Source organism: Gracilinanus agilis, chromosome 4 (assembly GCF_016433145.1).
Source record: "Gracilinanus agilis isolate LMUSP501 chromosome 4, AgileGrace, whole genome shotgun sequence".
NCBI lineage: Eukaryota > Metazoa > Chordata > Mammalia > Didelphimorphia > Didelphidae > Gracilinanus > Gracilinanus agilis.
This window is the reverse complement of record NC_058133.1, coordinates 385,739,161-385,760,294: the sequence shown is the minus strand read 5'-3', so window position 1 is coordinate 385,760,294 and position 21,134 is coordinate 385,739,161. Positions and strand designations below refer to the sequence as shown.

General features: G+C 35.8%; 1 protein-coding gene across 1 annotated transcript in view; it reads right to left on the bottom strand.

The window, feature by feature from the left end:
• The window catches only part of LAMA2 (laminin subunit alpha 2), a 625,852-nt gene that overhangs the window by 103,371 nt on the left and 501,347 nt on the right, over positions 1-21,134 (bottom strand). Inside the window, 1 exon segment of the mRNA XM_044676961.1 lies at positions 13,491-13,593. Within this exon segment, the coding sequence (XP_044532896.1) occupies positions 13,491-13,593 (103 nt within the window).

Here is a 21,134-nt window from a genome sequence, read left to right as displayed (position 1 = left end):
GTCTTAAAAGTTGGTCCAGGAGAAGGTAATCTCTGTTATATCCTTCTAAGCTGTTAGCTTTTGAATATGAGTTAACTCTGTCACCAAAGGGCTAGGCCAGCTAAGTTTGGAGACACTGATCACCAGAAAGTTGTCCACTAGTTTATGGATTTTTCTAGTCAGAGAAATGGATGGAGATGGTCTACTACTAAAAGGAGGTTGCAATTTTCATTAGTTAAGGGAATAGTCACAGATGAAATTGTATATATTTTAAGTGTTAAAGCAGGATAGGTACCTAATTTAAAATACCTATCTTTTTGAACTATTTGTTTCTATTACTTGTGTTTAAATAAATTAAGGTATGGAAGGATGTGAACCAATCCTCCTTTATAATTCCTCCAAGTCCTTAATGCTCTGCTCATGAGGTATATCTGAATATTGACTATTAGCCTATGATAATAAAATATCTTCATCTATCTCCTTGGATTTGGGAATGCTGGATTAATATTTAGGACTCAAGCATAAAAGTTTTTATGAATACCACTATCAGAAATGTCATATGCAAAAATAAAAAGATAAATGACTAAATAGAAGACATGATATGAAAGACTCCTAAGTGGTAAATAGTGAGAAAGAAGTAAGTTGGTGGTTTGAATAACATGAGCTGAGATCTCAGCAAAACCGCTTGGTAAACTTATGGGATAAAATAAAATATTCATGTCTACATTGCTCATCTTTTATGCATCTCAGTGTGCTTTTGAAAATGCTTCTTTAATACTTCAAAGGACCTGTGATTTCATCAATGTAGTCATTCCCTTTGTGGGTACAAATTGCAATCTATCTGTGCATTGCCCCTAGTATAGTGCCTGGCACATAGTAGCTAATGATTGGTGATAGAATGACTTATTCTGTGAGATTCTTGTCCATGGTCTTTCATAGATCCATTCAATGTATTTCAAAATCTTCCTCTAGGTCTCTTTTACTCTTTCTGGTATCATTGAGATAACAAATCTGTCCATTTGTTATTCCTTACTCTTTCTATAGAACAAGCCAACCATCTAATTCTTCAATAGTATGCCTCACATTTCTTACACAAAGATCATCATTGAAATACACTTTAATTTAATTGAGCCCATTATATTTTTCACCACTGCCATTTAAGTCACCTCTGACTGATTCTTTAGAGTCTGAGATATTACAACATTATCAACTATGCAGTGTTGCCAGGAAAACAATGGTGTTAAAGATCATATTCTACAGGCATTTATGAAGCACCTACAATGTATCACATATTGTCCTGGGTTCTGGAGATACAAGGCCAAATGAAACAGCACTTATTCTCAAGGAATTCATGTTCTAATGGAGAAAACAACATGCACACAGATGAATAAATGCAAAGAAATTTTGGGATGAGGGAACACTATCAACTAAATAAAATCATAAAAAAAAAACCCTCTCAAGCAAGTGATGCTTGAGCTGAGCCTTGAGTGCATCTAGGAATTCTGAGATAAAAAAGTGAAGAGGGAGAAAATTTTAGGCCTTGGGGAAAACCAGTTGAAAAACATGGAAAAAGGAGATAGATTATGTCAGGGAGTATTTTGGGATCATCAAAAGCTCTGCACAACTTCCTAAATACTCTCCAAGTCCTCTCTTTTTCCTATTCAGCTATGGACTTAACTCATCTGTGTCGAATGTCCAGATATGAGCATATATTTACATAAAAATATGCAGTGGGGTTATCTTCTAACTGCATGTCATCATCTAGGCAAAGGATACTTTTCATCCATTTTGTTTTTCCTGTATGGACTATTAGTCCAATGAATTGAATGCCTTAAAGATTGATGTAACCACCATGCTATTGTCTGCACATTAGGCACCTGCAAGTAATAAGATCAATTTTCCCAGAGTGTTCCTTGGTGACTCGGTATTAAATGTGAGCAGGAAGGATGGAATAATGTCTATTCAGACACAATTTAGATACGTGACACAATTATAACTACTGAATTTCTAATGTTGGTGCTCCTGTGCAAGGTGAGGCAGAACTGGTGGAGATCAAAGAAATGAGAATTTCATTTTCTAGTCAGTGGAGAAGGAAAGCTCATTAGCTACTGGTCACTGGCAGTTAAGGAGCAATCATCCACTTTGTATTAAAAATAAAAAAATATGAATGGGGTGGAGAAGATGAGCAGAATCTTTCTTTTCTCTCTGTAATAGGGAAGCCATGGTTCTATTGCCTTAACAAATGAAGCATCTATTTTTAACTGAACTGGGCTGTCAGTAGTGTCAGGACAGGTGTCTGAGAATTAGAGAATAATTTCTCCTTTGATCTATGCATAAATTTGAGTTAAGAGGAGCACAAGAAAGCAGTTTCTTAGATTTGGAGAAGAACACTGATTCCATTAATGTCCACCTTTATTTTACATAAAGGGCACTGGAGATCATTTAGCCAATTCAGTACAATGCAGTGCAATTCAAAACTTTAAAAACCATTTATAGTGTGTAGGGTGTTTGATTACAAAGAAGGTTGTTTTTTTTTTGTTTTTTTTTTTTTTAAATAATGTAGCCCTCGCCTATGTGGAACTTACAGTCTTGGAGGAAAGACATGAAAAGAATGTGATATATACATAAATAGCCACAAAAGAAAGTAGAAAGAACAAAATATAAGGCTTCCAGAAGTTCAACAAAATACAATGGAGAAGTTCTCATTTTTCATAAACTTTGGGTTTTTTCTGACTTCTCTATTTCTCAACCCCAGGAAACTCATTATCCTATAGAATAACCTTGTAATCCTGAAGATCTCATTTATCTTGGTGTTCCTTCTCATCACTAACCTCTGTCTTTCTGACTTGGAGGCTGGCATCATGAACCTCAGACCTCCTTTAAGGAGAGATCTCACCTCAGACATCTAATTTTTTCACCTGGTGTACCACTTTGGGATTTCTCTGATTGACTTCTCCATCCTGCCCCCAGATTCTAGTATCTTCTCCTCTCCCTTTTCCTTTGCTTCTCAGCTTCCTTTTGTGTGTGCTATAGATTATTGTATTGTAAGTACCAAGATTGTTGTAGATAATAAGTACCTTGAGGGCAAAGACTGCCTTTCTTTTTGCATATTTGTATTCCCAAAGCTTAGCATAGTACTTGGCTCATTTTTAGTTTTGCTATTCAGTTGTTTTTCAATTGTGTCTAACTTTTTATGATCTTATTTGGGGTTTCCTTGACTTGCTCAGTAACTGGCTAAGGCTGGTTGGTCTCAGAAAGATGAGTCAGTGGCACATAGTAGGTGTATATATGTACACGCATATTACTTATAAAATTTATCAGATATTTATACCTTTTTTAAGTCTACATGGTCAGCTAGGCAGTAGAAAGAGCCCAGGGTCTGTAGTCAGACAGACTTGAGTTCAAATGAAGTTTAAGGAACTTCTTAGCTGTATAACCCTGGCCTAGTCATTTAACCTGTTTCAATTTCCTCATCTGTAAAATGGAGATAATAATAGTACCTACCTTCTAAAGTTGTTGTGAGGATATAATGAGAAAATCATTGTAAAGCACTTAGTGCAATGCCTGGCACATAGAAAGTGTTATATAAATGTTAGCTACTACTATTAGTATTACTGCTACTACTATTACTCCTCTTCCTCCTCCTTCTTCTTCTACTACTACTACTACTACCACCACTACCACCACTACCACCACTACTACTACTACTTCTGCTACCACTATTACTACCACCACCACCACCACTATTACTACCACTACAGCTGCTGCTTCTACTACTAATACTACCACCACTACTACTACTACTTCTGCTACCACTACCACCACCACCACCACCACCACCACCACTACTACTACTACTACTACTTCTAATTTTTCACTTCTTAAAATTTGATGCTCAGAACTGAAAATTATTAGAACAAATGAGTTTTGACGAGGGCAGGGTACCATAGGACTATCACTCTCTTAATGTAGCCCAAGATCACGTCAGCCTTTTTTCATGGCCATACCATACTACTGATTCACAGTGAGATTATGATATGGACTGAACTGTCCCACAAACCCTGCCAGGTAGCTGTAAACAACAAAAAGAATACAGAAATAATAATTAGTTGATTAGAATGGGGCCACCTTTCAGATAAGGTATATGAGTTGCTTAGATTCACAATTATGAGAAAACTCCTCACATCAGTATTTGGAAATCACCTAGATCCTTGGTTGGGTTCTCTAGACAGCAAGTACAAGGGGTTCAGTTTCCCAGTCACATAGGACTATATTCATACAATGTTCAATTTCCATACATCCTTCCATAGAGCCTATGTCAGAAAGAGCAAAATTTGACTTCAAGTTTCCCTGAATATTAAAAATAATATTAGCATTCCATTTGAACTGCAATTCATTTCTCAAGTGGGCAAACAAAGTGAATCATGGGTAAATCTATGCAGAGTAAAGTGGACCACACATAAAGTGGTAAAGTGACATTATTTCATTGGAAATGGCAGTCAACAACTGCCCAAACAAATGACCCTTTCCTTATTAACTAATCAAGATAAAAAGCATTCCTGAAAACCACTTTTGCCTTTACCTTTGCTTACCTAACTTACCTCTTACCTTACTTACTGTCCTAGCCAGTTCTCTATAGCCACAGGATTATTATATCCTTTTATAATAAACTTGTTCCCTTGCAATGGAGTTGGTCTGGGCTGCCAATCAATTCTTTGGATGAGACCCCAATCAGCCTTGCCCATATCAGTGAGAGTCTACTAAAAACCCAGATCTTTTTCATAACAACTGTTGTCTATTTGTGCCCCCCTCATTTCATTATTCTGAAGTTTATTTTTTTGTACCTAAGTATAAGACTATATTTATCCCTAGTGATTTTCATGTTCAGCCCTATTCTAATTAGGGACTGGCAAACTTCAGTGGATGTAACAGGGTACCTTTCTGTACAGTCAGGAAACTAAGGATGTTTTTTTTTTCATTTTAAAATGTAATAAAACAATGTAAAATGTAAAATCCATTTTTAGCTCATAGGCCATACAGAAACAGGAAATGGGCCAGATTTGGCCCCCTAGGCTATAGTTTGCTAACCTATGCTCTACTTTGTCAAGATGCTTTTAGATTGATCCTGTCTCTATCATCCAGTTGGTCAGCTATTCAGCAAACATTTATTAAGTATTTAATATTTGCCAGAGGCTGAGGTAAGTACTGATAATATAAAAAAAAGGCAAACACAGTTCTTGCTTTCGTGGAGATTAATTCCCTTCATTTTGGTGGGTGGGGTAAGGGGAACAATATACAAATAACAAGGTACACATAAGATATTTAGAGTAGATGGAAGGCAATTTAATAGGGGAAGGCATAAGTAGGTAAGAGGATTGGGAGAGACTTTTGGCAGTAGGGATTTGAGCTTGGTCTTAAAGGAGCAAGGAAGACTAAAAAGATGAGGTAATTTGAGGGAGTATTACAGGAATAAAGGACAGCCAGTGTAAACACAGAGAAAGGAGATGAAGGGTCATGTTTGAGGATCTGCAAGTAGGTCAGTATAGTTGGATTGTTAATTGCATGGAGGAGAATATATAATATATAAGAAGACTAGAAAGGTAGAAAGGGGCCATTTTTTTAACTTTAAATGCCAGAAGAATAGTTTATATTTGATCCTGAAGGCATAAAGGAGCCTCTAGAGCTCATTGAGCAAGGAGATGAATGGTCTGAGCTATATTTTACCAAAATCACTGAGGCAACTGAGTTTAGGACGGATAGAAGTGAGCTTCTTGAATTAGGGAGACCAGTTAAGAGGCTTCAGGAATAATCTTGGTGAGATGTAAGGAGAACATAAACATAAGGAGTAGCTGGGTGAGTGGAGATGAGGGAATATACCCAAGAGAGACTATTAAGATAGAAACACTAATATTTGACAACAGATTGGATCTGCGGGGCAAGTCTGAGTGAACAGTAGAGAATGACACTGAAATGGGGACCTGGGTTACTGAGAGAATGGTGATACTCTTAGACAGTAGTATAAAAGTTTGGAAGATGAGAGAATTTGGGGAGGAGGAAAGATGACAAGTTCTGCTTTAGATATGTTGAATTAGAGGTGCCTATGGTAAACATCTAAATGGAGGTGTCTAAAAGGCAGTTGGTGAATGTAGCTTATAAGAAAGACTCTACTTAGATTCATCTTCATAGAGATGATAACTAAATCCCCAGGAGTTGAAGAGATCACCAAAGAAAATATAAAAGGAGAAGAAAAGATGTCCCAGGTCAGAAACCTGTGGGTCAAAATTAGCAGGTCATGATCTTTGCAGGATGAAGCTATAGCAAAAGAGACTAAGGAGTAGACAAGAAGAGAGCCAGAAAGAATAGGGTCATGAAAACCCAGAGAGGAGAGACTGTCCAGGAAAAAATGTGATCAACAATGTTAAATGCCAAGGAGAGGACACAAAGGATGAAGAGTAAGAAGAACCATTAAATTCAACCAAGAGATCATTGGTAACTTTGGAGAAGGCAGTTTTATCTGAAGGATAAGATTGTGTACAATGGTTTAGAAGACAGTGAAAGGAGAGGAAGTGGAGGCATTGAGTATTGATAGGTGGTTTTCACTAGGAGTATAGTGAGGAGGAAAGATATATAGGATAAAAAAGAAAAGATATACAGATGACAATCAGGCTGGTAGAATAAGGAAACTCCTGCCATCAATAAAGATCACTACCTTTTCTGTAAATTAAAAATGAGTTGCCTGGGGCATTGAGAGGTTGAATAATTTTCCTAAGGTCACCCAGCCAATAAGTTCTGCAGGTAAGCCTTTAAACTAGGTCTTCTGGACTCTAAGACTATGTATACCCACTCTACAAAATTGGTTTGGTAATTATTATGGAATGTTTGACTAGTTTTTAATAAATCTAGGCTATATATTTTCTTATTTTTTTTATACCACTAGGTCCAGAAATTAGGTTTGTTCATTTCCCTTTTATGTTTTCAAATCATTGTGCTTTCAGTTCTCACTTTTCAACTGAGTAACCATAGCATCAGGCTCATTTTTATGGATTTTAATAAGTTTTGGTCTCTCTGGACTCCTTAAATTTGAATATTCAAACTCTACCTAGTTAATTTTTTCTTTAAATTCCTCAAATGTATTTTTAATTGTTTTCTTAATACAAATAGGGTACAAATAAATGCCTTGAGGGAGGCCCCCATTCACACAAGGGAAATTCTTAGAAGTGCTATTAATTTTAAGAGACCTGATTAAATGGAACTTACCACCAAATTACCATTTAGATATTATTTTGCATTGAACATTTTCATTATAGTTTGTAGTAGTATGAACTACGTGCATAGACTTCACATTTCAACTGACTGTCTCTCTACCGCTTTACTGAAACAATTCTTTTCAAGGTCACTAATGACCTCTTTGCTGAATCATAGGGTCCTTCCCCCCCCCCCCCTTTCTTGATCTTTCTAGATTTAAGATTCTGGGATCAACTCTTCCTTCTTGATATTCTATACTTACTTGTTATATATGATATGACATTCTTATGGTTCTCCTATTTATCTCACTGCTCTTTAACGGCATTTTTTTGCTGGGTCTTTATGCTCCTCCCAACCCTTAAATAAAGATGTTCTCCAAAAAATCTATTCTTATATCTTTTCTCTATTAACTATATTCATGATATCCTACAATATCCCATCTTCAATTATCATTCCAATGAAGATGAGTTCAAAATCATTATTTCTATCTTTGACCTCTCCCAGAACACCAATCTTACTTTTCAAACTCTGTCTGATATCTCTATTTGATATCCTACTAGGACCTAAAACTCAGCAGTCCAAAAGGGAGTTCATTTTCCCATAAAAAATCTTGCTTTCCTTTGACATCTCTATTTATTTTGATAGCATCACCATTCTCTACGGCATGAAGTTATGGCATCTCCTGCCAAAGAAGCTTTAGTAGCTTGCACTTGCATCTAGTATAAAATTCAAACATTTCTGCTTTGTAAGGGTTAACTCAGGAGTTTGGACAGAATAAGAGAGCAACTTTAATAATTTAAGTGTTTATGAGAATATAGTAGAGTTATAAATTAATATTATCCCTTTAAGCCAGAGAAAAGAAAACTTCTAGCAGCTTTAAACAATTAACAATTTAGTTTAATTAAGATAGAGATAGTAAAAGAATATGGTAAAATGAATATAGGAAAGGATAGAAATATAGGAAAGAGGTAGACAAAGAAAATTTACTAATGTCTATATTAGTTTTCCAATAACTATCTATAATTACTACCTAAAACTGCCTATATCTACCTATAATAACAACCACCAACTAATCATCAACCCCCACCACCAGCAACCAACCCCTAAGGACCAACTCACACCCAGCAGCCAACCAACAGCTGGCAGCCTTTTATACCTTTTCTCTCCCTCACTTCCTGTCTCTATGGTTACTCCTTCCTGCCTCTGTGGTCTGGTTAATCCCTACACATCTCTGTGGTAAGAGGACCTTCAGGTCCCCCATTAAATTAAAAAAGGAATAGAGAATTCCTTTTTACAGTTTGGCATTTAAAGTATTTAATAATATGGCTACAGCCTATATTTCTAGGCTTATTTCACATTATATTTCAAACAAATTAGCTTAGCTATTTCCCAAACACATCATTCTGTATTTCACCTCTGCACCTTTAAATATACTGCTATCTTGCCCATCACTGGATGCTTTTATCATCACTTCTTGGACTTTTCAGCTCCCTTCCAGACTCAGTTAAGTTCCTGCACCATAAGATCATCGATTTAGGTCTAGGAGGGATATTGGAGACTATCAAGTTTAAATCTCTCATTTTACAGATAAAGAAACTGAGTTTGAGTGAGGCTGAACAACTTGTAAATATCTGAGGTAGGATTTGAACTGAGGTCTTCTTGGTAAAAAAAAAAAAAATAGCTACTGTCCTGAATACTAGGAAGAAGGTAAGGGGGAGGAGATAGATAAAATAGATGCAATATAACAAATAAATAAATAAACAAACAAACAAATAAATAAATAATTAAATGAATGCAAATTAATATGAAGCAATTTGAAGAGGATAAGAGCATTAATTAATGGATTTAGGGTTAGACTTCTGAGAGGTGACCTGGAATTCGAAGACAATTCACCAGGGATCTTGTGGAATCTTTTAGTCAGGCTATAGAGCAACAAGTTCCATGATTGCTCCTGAATATGTTTTCGACTCAAAAGGAGGTGCTAATTTACCTCCTAACTTTCAATCACCAATCTATACAGGTCTCATATCTATCAGAACAATGATTTAATGTCCATAGATATTCAATCACTGCAGCTGTGAATCTCAAATTCACAGAAGGACAAATTTATTTTTAACAGATGTACAGTCAAAAATTAAAAAGCAAGACAAATTGCTCCTGGCAAGGTCAGGTTCCCTCAAGGCAAGAAGAATATAAAAATGGCAGGCAGTGGTGCGAACTTCTTGTCTGCAGCTTACAAAAATAAGTTACCAGAACATAAAGCATTAGATGTAGGGTATGTATTTACCTATCATTTTTATTCCTTTTGTGAGAGTGGGGGGTGGGGTGGGAGAGAGAGAGAGAGAGAGTGAGTGAGAGAGAGAGAGAGAGAGAGCAACAGACAGAAAGAGACAGACAGAGAGCAACAGATAGACAGAGAGAGAAAGATAGAGATAGAGACAGAGACAGATGGAGAGACAAGGAAGGAGGGAGAGAGAGCGAGAAAAGGAGGGAGGGAGAAAGAGAGTTAGAGAGAGGAAGATGACTAAATCTCCATTTTAATAGTTGCTGTCAAGAGTTCTGCTCTGTAAGGCCTATTTCAGCAGTTTTCAGTGGTAATATATGGCATTTTCCTGATTAACAACCATTTTATAACTTGTGTAATTGGCCACAAATCAGAAAAATGTCATAATGTAGCAAGAAAACAGTCCCATCTCCATCATAGCCTTGGCTTAGCTTCCTGGAGGATGTATGATTTGAGGAGTTGGTAGGTTTTCATTATTTTAACTAGTGTAGTACCTGAAGTGTGAAAAAGAAAAAAAAAATCAAAATGAATGATCATTCCTGTCTCTTTTCCCTCTGTACAGTGGTGAATATCAGACTTACTTTTTGGAAACCACATCCCTCCGCCCCAGGACAAATTGAATTTTGGAACAAAGCAGCAATTTAACCCCAACATTCTCTCTAGGTCTTTATAATGCTGATGCTGGGCTGGGCTGGGGAGAGGAATAGAGAGAGGTAGAAGGTGACTATATAATAATGAGATGAATTCCTCAAGCAGGTAGGAAAAACACATTAAAGCCAGACCTTGTATGTTATAGGCTTTCCAGGTTACAGTACAATATGTGCTGCAAGCCGTTATGTAAACAGGGAGCATAAATTCCACATGTGGCCTAAACAAATTTCTGGTCAAGTAAGGCATTTTGTAATGAGATTTTACTGTACTGGTGCCATCTCTAAAGGGATAGAAGTGCATAATGGACATATTAGCATCAGCTGGAGATAAGAATGATTCAAAGGACTGAGATTACAAGTAGATGAAGAACTGAAAGCTGCATGGAATGGGGATCATTCACAGAACACTGAAACATATAAATGGAGAAACTTCGTCTTGAAACCACTTTAGGCACAAGCAGTGTGTCTAAGTGCATATGGAAGCACTTAGGATTTTAACATCTTTTACTTTGATTGATTTAGTCCTTGCTGAAGCCTATAAATGCTTTGTAGGGTGTCTGACAGAGACACAAAATTAATGTTGAAGATTTTAGATAATAATAGGGCGGCTTATTTAGCTTAACCTGAAGTTAACACACATGCTGCCTAACACTCAATTTGTGTTTTGATAGCTGTTCTGGAATGCTGGGTGCTTTATTGATTATGCTAATTCTGATTTGATTGCTTTGTGGCAGGTGGTGTTATTGCCTGGTGGGTGATTCTGCACTTTAATATCTTGTGTGGATCAATATTGGAATGGGTCAGATTAATTCAGTGCTCAAATGCTGAATAAAGCTGAACTGTGAATGAATTGATACTGAAATATGTTAAATTGATTTTGACTTGGTGTATGAGCATTAATAGCTCCATCATGTATTATATTTGAAATATGTACTTGTATCATACCATACTGAAGTCTATCTTCTTGTTGAGTCGTTTTGGGTTGTGTCCAGCTTTTCATGACCTTATTTGGGGCTTTCTTGGCAAAGACACTGGAGGTTCACAATTTCTTTGTCTGGCTCATTTTACAGGTGGGGAAACTGAGGCAAACAGGGTAAGAGACTTGCCCAGAGTCAGGTGGCTAGAAAGTATCTGAGGTCAGATTTGAAGTAATCTTCCTGACTCCTGGGCCAGCACTAGCACTCTACCCTGAGCCACCTAGCTGGTCATATTGAGTTGATGAGATCAGACATCAAAAGCTGGAAAGGACTTCAAGGGCCATCTAGTCAAATCTCTTCATTTCCCAAATGAAGAAACAAAGAGCAAGGACAGGTTAAGAACTGCACATAGTCACATAGATTAATAAATTGTCACTAATGTTTGCAAAATTAATTATATTAAAGAAGTTAAGAACTTGTAGTTCAGATTCCTACGTGAGGTTATTCTAATTCATATTAAACTTCAGTTTAACCTTCAAATGTTCTTTCTATCTAACTGCAAATAGGTTTTGGGTTTAAAGAGATAATTATAGACATTTCAACATTATATACTTTGGGAAAGTTAAGTATACTACTGAGGGAGTTCAAATATTACAAAATATACTCTACATTGAAAATTTTGTATCAACATTAAAATTACATGATCTTTAATTTTTCTCTAGATTGAAATTCACTGGGAGGCTTTGGTCATTTAGGAAAACACATTGATATATATATATATATGTATGTATGTATATATATATGTATGTATGTATGACTGAAGTTCTTTAGGGTTGCATGTTTGGACCAGATGTACCTCTTATGTACAGTCCAGGCTGGGCCTGGATGTGGAGCTGGAATAAGGCATTCTCTCATTTTTATAGGACTGAGCTCCTTAAGGTAATAAAGTTGTCTTAAAATATCTCAATAGATATTTTATAGGGTTCAGATTAAAGACATAAGCATAATGAACTCCATACAATTCAATAAATGCGAATCACTTATTGCCCCCTAAATTGTTTTTTCATAGCTGGCATTTACATTATACCAAGAACTCTTTTGAGTATAGCCAGTACTTTGAGGGGGTCACAAAGAGAAATAATGCTCAAAGGATATTCTCAAAACTGTTCTGCTAGCCTATATTATAGAATCAATCAGGCTTAATATTTTAACTAGATACATTGAATTTCAAACCAGAGTTCTCTGATGTACTGTTTGCATCAAAGTAACTTTTTCATGTTATACTTATATGAGAGCCTGAGGCTCTTTCAACATTAGACTCGCTAGCTTTTCATTTGTCTCTAGGTATTCGCTGACCTGTTTAGTGTCAAACTAAAAAGGTCAACTGTGTTCAGATCCAGTGAAATGACAGAGACATTCTATAAGACTTAGTGCTTTAGCAATAAAGCATTGGTCTCATTTAAATCATGAATTGCTTATAATTGCCAGTAACAACTATGATGTATGACTATGAAAAAACCAATATAGAAAAGTAAGCTCTAATTTCAAAAGGAAATATATCATATTCCACAAATAGATGCTTAGAAAAGTAGAATTAATATAAAATACCAAGAGAAAGGCAGATGCCACAACATTCAAAGGTTTCTTAGTCTTTAATTCAATCTGAATCAAAAGAATTGCTTCTTGAATCTGAAAAAAAAATCTTGAAAAGAAAAACTTTCTAAAATTCTGAAGAGCTCTTTGGAAAGTGTGCCACAGTAACAAAGCTGAAAGTTTCAGATAGGCAATTATAGCCCACCTGCCAAAATGGCTCATCCAACTGTAATTGGCTCAGTCATTTTTCATTTTCATTTCTTAAACTAAAGCATAATGTTGATCCCCACTGTTAAAAGTTTATCCTATTCACTTGAAAATAGGCAAAGTGACTCTTGAGAGATTAAGTTTACAAGGAATGATGGGATCTTTCTTCCATCATGAAAGCGAAGAATACATAATGATGCTTTATGACATATACAATATTTAGAGATTTGGAGAGAAAAGTTCCTCCACGTAGGAAATGATAGCATTGCCTCACAATTAAATGGACATCAAAAGAACTTCTAAAAATATTTCAGTTCTTAAAAAGGTGAATATGGAGAGATAGAATGGTGCCATAGATAGAAGACTAGGTTCAGAGTCAAGAAGACCTGGATTCAAGTCCCATCTCTGAACATTTACTGCAATGTGATCCAGGGCAAATTACATAATCTCTTAGTATGCTAAGCAACTCATTAAGACTAACATTAAAAAATAGATGCAGATCTACACTGGAAGGGGTAATTTCTTCCAGTCTAAAAATATAAATGAAGATATGTTTTTCTATCAAATGTAACCACAGTTAAACTTTTTTTTATGATAAATGGATGTCATGCTTACCTTTAACATCATTTGCTAGCTTCTTAGCTTCATTAAGAACTCTGAAGCTTTTCTGAAGAGAGCCCTTGGCATCATCTTTTAAAGAACCCTGAGGACCAGATGCCTATGGACAAAAGAAAGAGTATCATTTACCTAAAAATATTCATTTTCCTGCGGTATAAGCTGAATGGTTTGTCATCATAAACAATCAAATATCTAGGTTAAATCATAGAACTATCAACTAATAGTCAATAAGATGCTAAGTGTCTGCCATTACTCCTATAAGATGGAATGAACAAAAATGTTATTGCTTTATGAATGTAATGCATTTTATAAGACCATTGTACAGATAATAATCCAATTAAAATAGATAGAAAAAGTAATTTATCAGTAAATTAGTAGCAAAGAACAGAAATGACTTTAATAACCTTAATATACTTCTCTCATCCTAATTATCTTAATTTTCTACATAACTAAAATAATAGTACAATGCCAGATTGCATCCCAGAGAGGAAGCAGAGATAGTAACAAATATTCCCAGCGTGCCTTGTATCATTCCCTAGTACCAATTTAGGAGTGCTGTTAGTCAAGGCCACACATAGGATCTGCTATATTGTTATGGAATGGATAAAGGCACAGAGCTGTGTAGGGAAAAGATAGCATTTGTCCATATAGTTAGCAACCCACTCCCAATTCACTATGATGACTGAATCCTTTTGGGCATGGTGGTTAAATTGTATCCTATATGTATTTGTGATCCTGATGTGATTACTAAGTGAATGAATGAAGAATGAGATGTGCAAGAGAGAGCATGCCATGGATCAACGGAGTCCATGTGGAGTGAAGGTGAGGAAGGAAGGGTGCCTGAGTTTGGACTATTAGAGCAGAAACCAGTTAGTGAGAGAGGTGAGTAGGTGGTACAGTAGACAGAAAGTACTGGATCTAGAATTAGATTTGAGTTCAAATCTTGCCTCAGACACTAACTAGCTGTATGATTTGCAAGCAAGTCACTTATCCTCAGTTAATCTTGGTTTTCTTCTCTGGAAAATGAAGATAATGCATCCCAGAATCATTTTGAGGACCAATGAAATAACGTTAAGTGTTTTGAAAACCTTAAAGTGCTATATAAATGCTGGCTATGATGATGATGATGATAATGGTGGTGGTGATGATGATAACGGTGATGATGAAGATGGGTGTCCCGATACTTTTCTTCATAGCCAATTTCCTATTGGGGCACAGGGATTAGGGTTCTTAGCAGGGGTATGCTAGTAAATATTTAACAATTGAATCTTCAGGAAAAAAATGTAGGCAAGATCCACATAATTTTTTTCCTCATCACTTTCTTAAGTTTAGATGATCAACCAAAAATAAACTTAATCTTAATTTGGAGGATTTGCTAATATTTGAGGCATAACTGCTTACACTGAAAATCTAACGATTGATTCTTTTTATTTAATCCTTAACCTTCTGTCCTAGAATCAACACTAAGTATTGGTTCCAAGGCAGAAGAATGGTAAGATTTGGGCAAATGGGAATCAAGTGAATTCTTCAGGGTCACACAGCTAGGAAGTGTCTGAGGCCAGATTTGACTAACATCTTTAGGCCTTGCTCTCTATTAAATCACCTATCTGCTCCCTAACCTCTTTGAGGCAGTTTGAACTGGCTCCAGAATACCCCTGGTTCTATGGTCAGGCCATTCTGGAAGGATACCATTTGTGGCAAGTGTGTCCTCAACATGACAGTGTGTGTTGAGGGAAGAATGTGCCAGGGCTTGTCTCTAAGCTAAGGCATTAAGTCATCAGTCTTCTGATTTATTTTGTTGTTGGTCAGAATAATTTTTCAAAATGAAGCTTTGGTTTTTCCCTATGTTCTATTGGTCATGCCAACTCTTAAAGGTAAGATAGGAGATTTTCCTTTCACCAGATCTTGGAATATATATAAAAAAATGCTGGGTTTTTTGGGGGGTGTGTGTGTGTGCGTGTGTGTGTGTGTGTTTAGCTGTGAATATATGAACAAAAAATACAAAAACTCCTTCATGATGGCAACTTTGAACACAAAGGTCTAGCAACAGAGATTCTATTTTTAAATCAAAATTACATAAAAGCAAAACAAATATAATTGGGAAGATAACAGAAGAGGAGCTTTGAAACATGGATGACTACAAATTTTCATGCTGATTTTTCTTGGACAAAATGTTCCCACAAGCCCTCATAACAATAAAAAAACCAAATTATCCTTTATATATAAATTTTACAATAATTTCTAGTTTGTAGAAAATGTTCCATAATTCTAAATTCATATTGTTCATGTTCTGAATCCAAAAGGAGAAGCAATTTGTGATGTTGATAGAAAGGCTGGTCTTGGAGGCTAGAGAGCCAGGGTTCATGGCCTGCCTCTAACACATACTGGCTGAATGAACAAATCTCTTTATCATTTAATCTCTCAGAGCCCCCAGGCAATTCTCTAAGATTGGAAGTTAAGAAAATTGCTGATCTGCATCTACTGAGGGGGTTGTGCAAGTTAGTTCCCTGAACCAATGAAATCATAGGTCTGGATCCCCCAAAAAACAAACAAACAAAATGAACTCAACTCAGATCCCCCCAAACATAATTTTGTACTGAAAAACTTTCTGCAGAGTCACCATCAGGTTCTATCAATATTATCCTTTGCATCTTAAGTCAGTACAGGTTGTAGAATTAAGCACTTTTCTAGTTTTAGCAGTTTCCTAGTAAACAATTTTCTAGTTAAATTCTACATTAAAATATAGAAGAGAAACACATTTAAATTAATTAACCCCATATAAGTTCAGGAACTGTGAGGATTCATCAAGCAATTTTATGAAGTTGATTAATGAGTACATTAGAAGTGCCCTTACAAAAGAAAGGTATCTAGATGGCTCAGCAAGAGGATTGAACTTGGAATCTGGAAAACTCATCTTTTTGAGTTCAAATCCTGCCTCAGACATTTGAACTAGCTATGTGAGCCTTAGCAAGTCACTTAACCTGTTTTCCTCAGCTGGAGAAAAAAAGGGCAAACCACTCTAGGATCTTTGTCAAGAAAAACCTCAAAAAAAGGGTCACAAAAAATCAGACATGTCTGAAATGACTAAACAGAACAACAAATTGAAGAAAAAATAAGTAATCATATAGAAAATCAGCAAAATGTCCAAGAAAGAGTACTGAACTTTGAATCAAAAGACCTGGGTTTAGGGGGAAGCTGGGGGGCTCAGTGGATTGAAAGCGAGGCCTAGAAGGTGGGAGGTCCTAGGTTCAAATCTGACCTCAGACCCTTCCTAGCTGGGTGACCCTGGGCAAGTCACTTGACCCCCATTGCCTAGCACTTACCACTCTTCTGCCTTAGAACCAATACTTTGTAATGATTCTAAAGCAGAAGGTAAGGGTTTAAAAAAAAAAAAGAAGAGACAATTAACATCCTGATACCAAGTCAAGAGACAATTCTCTCTCACTACCCCCAGGAATATACATAAGAATTAAAGTATACAGTGACATGAGGTCATTTAATGTAAGAATAAAAAGTTTTATACTTTTCAAGAAATCCTGAAGGCAAATACTTTGGGTTTGGTTTGTATAATAATATTAAGTAGCTCAATAACTGATTTGTATAATTATACCCTGAATCATCAAAAATGTTAAATTATGCTCCATATAACTGTTTAAGACTATAAATTGCAGAGCAATTGCCAATCTGCATTGGAAGGAAGAAGTTTCCTCATTAAGTGTTCCCTAGTCTGAAGAAATTACAGATTTACACTCATTTCCAGCAACAAGGGTGAAAAAAAAGCTTCTGTTTAAGAAGCCAGGGAAGCAAGCAATTCATTTTAGGAAGAGTTCCATCACAAACTGCTGAAATGAGATAAGTTTTGATGTTGTAAGCAATAAGCTTCAGTTATATGGCAAATGTACTTACATGGATTATTTCTTTCATTCCTTTGCTCCTCTGGATAAATGAGGCATTATTAACCAATCAGTCAAGCGTATAGCAATTATTTATTACGTGACAAGAACTGTGCTAGGTACGAGGTATACAAAGGCCAAAATGAAACATTTCACTGAACACTCTGAACTGGGTATAGGATAAGTCATAATTCTAGCTCCATTTATCAAATAATCAAAAGTTTCACTTAAAATTGGAAATTTTTTCTATCCTAGTTCTTTGAGATAATTCTTCTGAGAAAGACAACTGGATTATCCTCTCTGTTGGTCTTTTCATCTTAAAATAATTGAAAATCCTATCATTCCTTTGGATTTTTCTGCCAAACAATAATAAGGACCTAATGTTTTAAGAGGAAAACTGCCATTTAGAATAAAAAGATCAACCATAATATGTGTTGGTGACATGTATATTAAAGTTTAGAGAGTAAGTCCATGATTATTAAGTGGTGTTAGCTGAATGGAACTGCTTCAGTCTATTGTCATTTTGAGGTTCTTTTTCAGCATTAGTAAGTCCTTGAAAAATATCACCACTCTCAGGACTAATGAAGGAGTACTTAGGAATATATTTTTCCCCTAGCTAATTATAATTCATACATATTCATAAGCAGAGGATATCTAAGTTTGTGGACAATATTTATATCATATGTGGCAAGTGGAAAATTAATATTATGAAATCATTTTCCCCCTTAGCCTCTCCCACCCCACCCCACCCCCATAGGATCAGGATGAAATATTATGATTCTTAACTGAGGCTATATCCAGTTTCTATGAACATGGGTTGGAATCTTTCCTCTTTGTTAAGGATAAAAGGATTGAGGGCAGAGCTTGCCAGTCATGGTGAACCTTCTGACTAGTCTGAAAGATTAAAGAAAGTCAGCAAGTCTGGCAGCCATGTTGGACTCCAGGTGGCTGAATGGGTTGCCATTTTTTCTGAATTGAAAAAAACCCACCTTTTCCTCTGATGAAGTAGGGAGAGAGGAATTGAGGTCTCTTAAGTCTATCTCCTCAGTGGCTATTTACCAATCAGAGATGTATTGGGTTGTTGAGAGGATCCGAGAGGATCCAATAGGATGTCTTGGGATGCTGAGTAGAAGGCTCACAAGTAGTATATAAAATGGCACCAGAGGAGGTAAGTGTTCTTTTGCCCTTTTGGTGCTCTTTCAGATTTGGATGTCTTGGACAGGCAATTAATAAATTAATTTAAAAAATTAAGAAATTCTACCTCTCAAGAATTTCAGTCATTATAGTCATATAAATTAAGCTACTAATGCCAGAATATAAAATTTTCAACAATTTTTAGCTATTTCATCAGAGGGTTCTGTTGTAAAGGAAACACAGTAAAGAGAACTTTTGGCATTTTCCTTAAGGAAGTAATTTATAGAAAAATGTAGTTTCTGTAATGGGGAAAGATATGGGAAAGGAGGTCTAGCCTATTATTACTATTCTATATTAAAATCATTCTATATATATATAGAATGATTTTAATATATATATACATACATACACAAACATACATACATATGTACTAGCTATCTCCTTCTTTAAAAAAAATGTAAGCTCCCAGAGCACTCAGATGGTTTCACTTTTGCCTTTGTAACACCAGTTCTTAGTACAATGTCTGATACAGAGTATGTGGTTAATAAGTGTTTTTTGATTGATCAATTGATATAAACAAGTCCTAATGTTCTCTAAAGTGATTTATCAGCCCACTCCTTTTTGATTTGTAATAAAAAATTATCTTGCTAGAACCAGGAGAACCTTATACACAGAGACAGATACACTGTGGTACAATCCAATGTAATGGACTTCTCTATTAGCAGCAATCCAGGACAATTCTGAGGGGCTTATGAGAAAGAATGCCATCTGCATCCAGAGAAAGAACTGTGGGAGTAGAAACACAGAAGAAATAACTGCTTGATCACATGGATAGATGGAGATATGATTGGGGATGTAGATTCTAAACTATCACCCTAATAATATGGAAATAGGTCTTGATCAATGACACATGTAAAACCCAGTGAACTGCTCATTGGCTACAGGAAGGGGGTGGAAGGGGAGGGAAAGAATATGATTTATGCAACCATGGAAAAATATTCTAAATCAATTAAATGAAATTTTTCAAATAAAAAAATTATCTTGCTAGAAAGAGTATTTGATGTAGTCAAGGGTCTTGGGTTACAATCCTGCCCATAATATTTGTGTAACTTTAGGTAATCCACTTTACTTCTTTGGGCTTCATTCCTTCATTTGTAAAACTATGAAATTGTGGAGATTAAAAGTGATATGCAAAATACCAAATATTATATTTATGAATATTTTATTAATAATAAACTAACAGATCTAACTAAGGTTACTAACTAAGGAACAAAAGAGAAAGAGGGAGGAGTTACAGCCAAATATCAAACAATAACGTGACCACACAAAAGTGGAGGCGCAGGAGAGATTAAGGGGAATTTTGGGAAAAATAAGGGACTTATAGGGAATGAAGTCCAAGGTTCAAAATCTCCATTTATACATAGTTGACCTAGCTGATCTCTTACATCCTCTTTAGCTTTAAATTTATGATCCCCTGATAATCATTAGCATTATTATTTGGGGGATACTGGCTCTGATTATAGCATTTTTATCTTATTTCTGAATATTCTCTTGGAAATGCTTCCCAGAAACAATTTTCATTATCATTTCCCAATTGATAAATAGTCAAATGATATGAACAGGCAGTTCTAAAATAAATTAAAACTATCTTTGGTCATATAAAAAATGCTCTAAATCACCATTGATCAAATAAATGCAAACTGAAACATCTCTGAGGTAGCACCTCACACCTATCTGAATGGCTAATATGATAAAAAAGGAAAATGATAAATGTTACAGGAGATATGGGAAAATTGGGACATTAATACACTGTTGGTGGAGCTGTGAATTGATAACCATTGTGAAGAGAAATTAAGAACCATTCCCAAGGATCCATAAAACTATGTATACCCTTTGACCCAGCAATGGCACTCCTAGGTAGGTCAGTAGCCCAAAGAAATCAGAGATTCCTGAGCTTCTTCTATATAAAGAAAACTCTTGAAATATATATAGAAAAACACACACATATGCTAGTGATTAGCAGCTTTGTTTCTATTAAGGATAGTTCAGAGGAAATTGATTTCAAATTTGGCAATAAATAGCAATGCAGAAAATTAGGAAAAATCTCTCAACCATAAGAACTTTCTGTTGAGTAGTGCAAAAATAGAATGCATTTATCCATTGGATGATGGAGTATTCTTTGCTGGATATTTAAAAGAATATAATTTCTGTGGTGGTATTGACTACTTGGTACATAATGGTCTTTTTCTTTTCTTTTTTTTTTTTTTTTTAACCCTTAACTTCTGTGTATTGGCTCCTAAGTGGAAGAGTGGTAAGGGTAGGCAATGGGGGTCAAGTGACTTGCCCAGGGTCACACAGCTGGAAAGTGTCTGAGGCCGGATTTGAACCTAGGACCTCCCATCTCTAGCCCTTACTCTCAATCCATTGAGCTACCCAGCTGCCCCCTGGTCTTTTTCTTACTCTTCATTGTTTTGACTTTTGCTTTTTCCAACCACACACTCCTCATTAATACTTCTCATCCTCTGGCTTCTGTGATATTACTTCTTCTAGTTATCCTTTTACAGCTTTGTCACCTCAGATGTACTATCATTTTTCTCTTGTCCCCTATTAGCAG